The sequence below is a fragment of the Portunus trituberculatus genome, unplaced genomic scaffold, assembly GCF_017591435.1.
Source record: "Portunus trituberculatus isolate SZX2019 unplaced genomic scaffold, ASM1759143v1 PGA_scaffold_466__1_contigs__length_13796, whole genome shotgun sequence".
Lineage (NCBI taxonomy): Eukaryota > Metazoa > Arthropoda > Malacostraca > Decapoda > Portunidae > Portunus > Portunus trituberculatus.
In genome coordinates this window covers 7,548-13,725 of record NW_025541634.1, presented here as the reverse complement: position 1 = coordinate 13,725, position 6,178 = coordinate 7,548, and the positions used below count along the sequence as shown (strand labels likewise).

Here is a 6,178-nt window from a genome sequence, read left to right as displayed (position 1 = left end):
CTGAGCGCTTGTGTTCTGAGAGCTTAGGTTGGCACTTCTTTAAATACTGTTTGCCGGGGCCCAACCTTGCCTTACGATTTGACGGGAATGACGTAAGAGTGTTCGACAACCACAGAAAACGCTCCCCTCTCACAACCATAACAACATGTCATGGGTAACTCAAAGAAATTGAGGCAGGCGAGAGGGAGAGAAAAGAGGAAGGAAAGAGAGAAAATAAAACACAAAAAAAAAAAAAAAAAAAAATAAATAAAAAACACACACACACACACATACACACTTGTCACAAATAGACAGAGAGAGAGAGAGAGAGAGAGAGAGAGAGAGAGAGAGAGAGAGAGAGAGAGAGAGAGAGAGAGAGAGAGAGAGAGAGAGAGAGAAAAAAATTTGACAGTTCGAGTCCTCTCCTATTCATGTGTGTTTAGAATACACAGTTTTGGTTGGTAATCCATTCACGAGGCAGTACAAGAATAAATGGATGAATTAACAAATAATTAAATAAGCAGGTAAAACAATATAAGAATAGACAAATCAAACCTTCTTCTTATTATTATTATAAAATAATACTAATAATGATAATAATAATAATAATAATAATAATAATAATAATAATAATAATTAAATAAAAATAAATAAATATATAAATAAAAAAATAATGGAATGCCAACAACATCTGGTGTTCCCAGGCGGTCACCCATCCAAGTACTAACCGGACCCAACGTTGCTTAACTTCGCTGATCGGACGAGAAGCGGTGTGCTCAACGTGGTGTGGTCGTTGGCACTCGATGTGAGTTTTTAGGCCCCTTTAAATTCTTCCTGGTTTGCCCTACTATACTCCGTATACCCTGTGAATCAAGTCCTTTCTAGGTGTTTCTTGGTTTAATATCGTTTCCCTATTGGATTAATCGCACCCCCTCTCTCTCTCTCTCTCTCTCTCTCTCTCTCTCTCTCTCTCTCTCTCTCTCTCTCTCTCTTCTTCTGTCTTCTGTCTGTCTGTCTGTCTGTCTGTCTGTCTTATTATTATTATTATTATTATTATTATTATTATTATTATTATTATTTTCTGACACAGACTCAGTCTGCCTCCTCTGTGGCTGGCTGGCTGGTTGTCTTGTTGCTCGCTGCATGCATGCCGCTGGCTGGAAAATCTGGCACCTCCTCCGACTCGATATTACTTGGTTTTACGCCGTTTTCTTGCTTGCCTCTCGGTTGTACGTCTCGGATGCGTGGTCCGAAGATCAACGACGAGACGGAGACCGTGTTCGTATGACCCAGCGATATTGGATCAAGTGGGAAAAACAGGGAATATCATTACCCTACTACAACCGGGAAGGCACCAGTTTCATATATATTACCGCGAGGCAAAAATGCTACAGGTGGCTACTACAAACATATACAGGAGCGTAAAAATATAGCAATTGCATCACTACAAAAACTCTACAAGCTACACAACATGCCAGAGAAAATAAAAAAATACACTTAGTTAAAGCACTAATACTACCAATACTTGATTACCCTCCAATCCCTATACACACAATGAACAATAACCAAATTAGCAAACTTTAAAAAGTTCAAAACAAAACAGTAAGATTTGCCACAAACCAGAAACACCCTTACACCATGACAACAGAAAAAATACACATACACACCAAAACAACACCTCTCAATATACGTCTACACTACAGAGCAAAGACAATTTGGGGAAAAAAAATGAAGAGTTGAACCTACCAATCTATCAAAGCCTAAAAGACAACTTAGATCAAATAGTAAAATACCACCGTGATTTCCTAGCAGCTTACAGGCATGTAAACAACACCCACCCCAATCTATTAACAAATCGAAAAATAAGGAAACATACTCACCTTAAAACACTTACCTTTACTCATTGTATTGCTGAAGATGGCCAAATACAAAAACTCAGCACACACGGGGCATCTGAAAAGGAAAAAATATTATGTAACTCCAAGACACTAAACAACACACACACACACACATGCTTCACACGGGACTCGTAGCTGGGCTCTCTCCCACTCCGCGCCCTGAGTCGGCGGCGAGGCGGTATGCCACGCCGGAGTTCACTACACCGTATCTCACAGCCGAGGTGGTGTCGACGAGGAGTAGTGGTAGAGTCTCTCGACTCGCCTACGGTGTAACAGGGAGTACAGTCGCGGCCCGCGCCATCACATGAAGCCAGCAAACAGAACACAAACATTCTCACAAACACATAATAAACATAAATGTATAAATTGATATAATGATATCAAAATGAATAAAAAATGAATAAAAATAAATTACAAAACAAACATGCGGGGAGCTATACCACAGTATAACATCAATTAAGTAAAATAGCAAGGTGGACAGCCCACCATCTTTAATCTTATACTTCTTTCATTATTTCTCACTATCCTCTTGAACTCATATTATTCTTCCTTCACCCATCTTTTCTATAAATATAGAATAGAAATAGAATGCTACATTCCTCTCAGGCAAGCGAGAGTGAGAACACCTCCGCGATTGCAGCGCAGCAGCACAAGGGTACCTTCAAGTGGTACAATAAGAAGTCTGGCTACGGCTTCATCCGTGAATTCGTAGCCAACAAAGACTACTTTGTACACTACTCTGGACTGACGAGATCCTTCAGGAAAGCCTTACCCCGAGAAGGAGACCACGCCACCTTCACCAGCTTCAAGGGGAAGAAGGGTCCAGAGGCCAGAGAGGTCGCCAAGGAAGGCAACCAAGAACGCTCCCTTCCCCGCCCTAAATCGTCTTCCAGGGCTGGGTAAACAGCAGAAGCGGTGCTGAATATGAAGGCTTGTATCTGCACGGCACAAGCTCTTGCAGGCAACAACACCCGCCGCCTTCAGACCTTGATTCCGCTTTTGCTGAAGCACAACTGGCTGCCTGCCATAAGAATCCCTGAGGAAGCCTTCACCACTCGCCATCGCACCAAGAAGACACAGGGAAAACGCCAGCCGCCCAAAGAAGAACCTCGCCACGAAGACCATGTGGAGGAGGGAACGGGCATGGAGGAGGAAGAGGAAGAAAATGAGGTCGTGGACGTAGTAGGCACCGACACAAGCCTACGCAGCCACACCACAGACCCGCCTCACCACACCACTCCCCCTTCTCCTGAAGAAGGCCGTCATAAAAAGGATATTGATAAAACTACCCCTGACGCTGCTACAACCACCAAGGGCATGAACCTGTGGCAGTGGGACACCGATAGCAAAGACGAGGCACCACCGACCAAGAATTGCTCTCCAAGCTACGACAAGATCATTGCCGACATGATAGAGGACTGCTTCAAGACTTCCAACAAACAACACAGCCAGCACACCACGAAGAAGCGGCACCAGCGCCGCTAAGAAGAGGAAAACAAGAGCAGAACGGGCCACCATAGCCCATGTGGGTATTTTATGCCCACAATCAACAAGAATAAAAATGCGAGCATCAGTCTTCCTTCAGCTCCCGCAGCAGCAGGATCTCCTCTCCATGATGCTCTCCAGCAGCAACCAGCCAACCAGCAGTCTCCACGCAAGCTCCGCCCCCGTGGTTTCCTAAAAGACCAATAGGCGCGTTGCACGGCGTCAGTCGCTGCTCCGGCTGCGCCTTTAAGTAGGCCACACATAGCTGTCCACTCTGCAGCCCTAAAAGAAGAAGGTTTCGACCCCATTATGCCACCAGAACTCCGGGCAAAAAGAACAATCATCCTCTATAACGTTGACGACTACATTTTATCACACCCTGAAGCTGAAATAAAAGAAGAAATGTTAAACAACAACAATTGGCTGATTGGCGGCATTGAAAGTGTCTTCAAAATCCCCAAAACCAAAATAATTAAAATATGTTTAAAAGAAACAGCCACAGCAAAAATGACCACAGATAGAGGAATGATCGCTTTCCATATGAGCATTCCTTCACACAATATCAAAATAGATGACTTTTTTTCCAATCCTCACCTGTATGAGGTGCTACTCTCTTGAGGAACACACCACCAATAACTGCCCTTTACCAAAAGACCACACGGTGTGCTCTGAATGCAGTAGCTCGGAACACACCTGGAAAAACTGTAATTCAGATGAAAAGAAGTGTCTCAACTGCTCTGGACCACACAGAACTTTGGCAAACAAATGCCCAAAAAGAAAAGAAATAAAAGAAAACAAAAGAAAACAAAAGAAAAACACAAGCACTTACAGCCAGGCATTGAAGAATAACCCAAACAACAATACATTAAATATGCCAGCTGACATGCTCAAAAAAGACACAGCCTCAACAATACTAACTTGCATAATACACTCTCATATCATCAACATGGCCAACCCGGGCACATACAACACTGAATTAAATAAGGTTTTCAAACTTAACAATATCCCAGAAATAATTCTGCCAGACAACCCACCATCAAAAAAAAAATCTAAGCTTGGCAGCATCATCTCCTACAAAAACAACACTTGACCACCCCGTAGAAAATGAATATAATGAAGAGGAAGAAGATATGGAAGAGATAGATGTGGAGGAGGAAAAAGAACAGGAACAAGAAAAAACAGTAAAAATTAGCGGGAAAGGCATTGGGTTGCAAATAATAACAAAAAAGAGCAACGGATGGCCGAAAAGAACACTCTACCATTAACAAATAATAGAAGGTATAGAGGAAGGAAAATACAAATACATATTTACATCAACAGCCTATGAAGAAGAGGAAATATTCGACCTACTAAAGAACAATGATATAGACTTACACGACGTATGGCCAATAGAAGATGACACACGTTTCAGGAAAATAAGAAATGGGCTCTACCAAGAAAAAACACCACCAACCAAAGGAAGAAAACTACATAAAAGACAGAACTCCCTCTAAATTAAATACACAACCTAATTTACTCATTCATCCCCACTCATATAAGCACACATCCTAAAAACATCAAATATGGACAACACCGACAGCATACTAATACTACAACACAACGTAAGACACTGGGACACAAACAAACTAACACTAACCAATATATACAAAGAAATAAGCCCTGACGTGATACTAATAAATAGTCATGGTTTAAAAAATCACGAAAGCATCAAAATACAAAATTATATAACTTACCTTATAAATTCCAGCGGAGAAGCAAACGACGGCTCGGCAATTCTAGTAAAAGAACACCTGAAACACAGAGTTAAAGAAAATTACGATACCGATGTAATACTAACCACAATTGAAACAACAACAGGCCCAATAAACATAGCAACCACCTATCTACCTCCAAGAAGACCTTTCTTACCTATCACAGATTTTCACAATATAGCATCAGAAACATTTCCAACATATATAATAGGAGATTTAAATGCTCACCACCCAACAATCGATAAGAAAAAAAAACAACAGTGTCGGCAGATCTATAAAAATGTTCATTGATTATAATAAACTCACACATTTAGGTCCAGATTTCCCAACATTCTTAACTCATAACGCAACATCATCACCAGACATAATACTTGCCAATAACAAAACATACCATAACATCAACATAACACAAGGACCAACAACCCCATCAGATCACCTACCAATACTAATAAATATAACATCCCACCCCATACGAACACCAACACCACCCACATATATGATGAAAAAAACTAATTGGGATGAATTCAAGAATAAAGCAATAAATACAACAAAAGACATTAACACCAACCCATACATGTCACAACACACACTAGACACATCAATAAAACAGTGGCTAGATGGAATAACAACAGCAATGCAACAAAATATACCATTATCAACACACAAAACTCTGGTTAAACCAATATATAATAAAAAAGTCAAAGAATTACAATGGTGGGCAAAACAATTGCTAAATAACAGCCTCAGAAATGGCTGGACCTATACAACATACACCGCCTACAAAACCATAAAACAAAATATAATAAAATAATGCAAAGAACAAAATAAAAGTAACTGGGAAAACAAAATAAAAACACTAAATAAACTGTATGCAGACCCACAAAAATTCTGGCAGAATATAAAAATACTAAAAGGCAATCAAATAAATAATAATTCACATCTAGTAGTAAACAATAAGAAAATACACAAAATTGAAAAAAAGGAAGAAATATTTAGAGATATCTGGAGCAATGTTTTTAGAATAAACCCCATGGAAAACCTACAATATGATGCAGACACGGAACT

At 40.4% G+C, this 6,178-nt stretch overlaps 1 protein-coding gene and 1 non-coding gene across 2 annotated transcripts; one reads left to right on the top strand and one right to left on the bottom strand.

Annotated features, from left to right (window-relative positions):
* Window positions 1–658: 658 nt before the first annotated feature.
* LOC123500681 lies at window positions 659–777 on the bottom strand. Its single transcript, XR_006673431.1, has one exon. It is a non-coding gene; the product is annotated as a 5S ribosomal RNA (ribosomal RNA).
* Window positions 778–2,465: 1,688 nt separating this feature from the next.
* On the top strand, window positions 2,466–2,780 carry LOC123500679 (cold shock-like protein CspB). Its single transcript, XM_045249334.1, has one exon. It carries the CDS (start codon window positions 2,466–2,468, stop codon window positions 2,778–2,780), a length of 315 nt encoding a protein of 104 aa, XP_045105269.1.
* The last annotated feature ends 3,398 nt before the right edge of the window (window positions 2,781–6,178 follow it).

Bases quoted from the DNA above. Each gene is read 5' to 3' on its own strand.
- LOC123500679 (XM_045249334.1), top strand. From the start codon at position 2,466: ATGCTACATTCCTCTCAGGCAAGCGAGAGTGAGAACACCTCCGCGATT.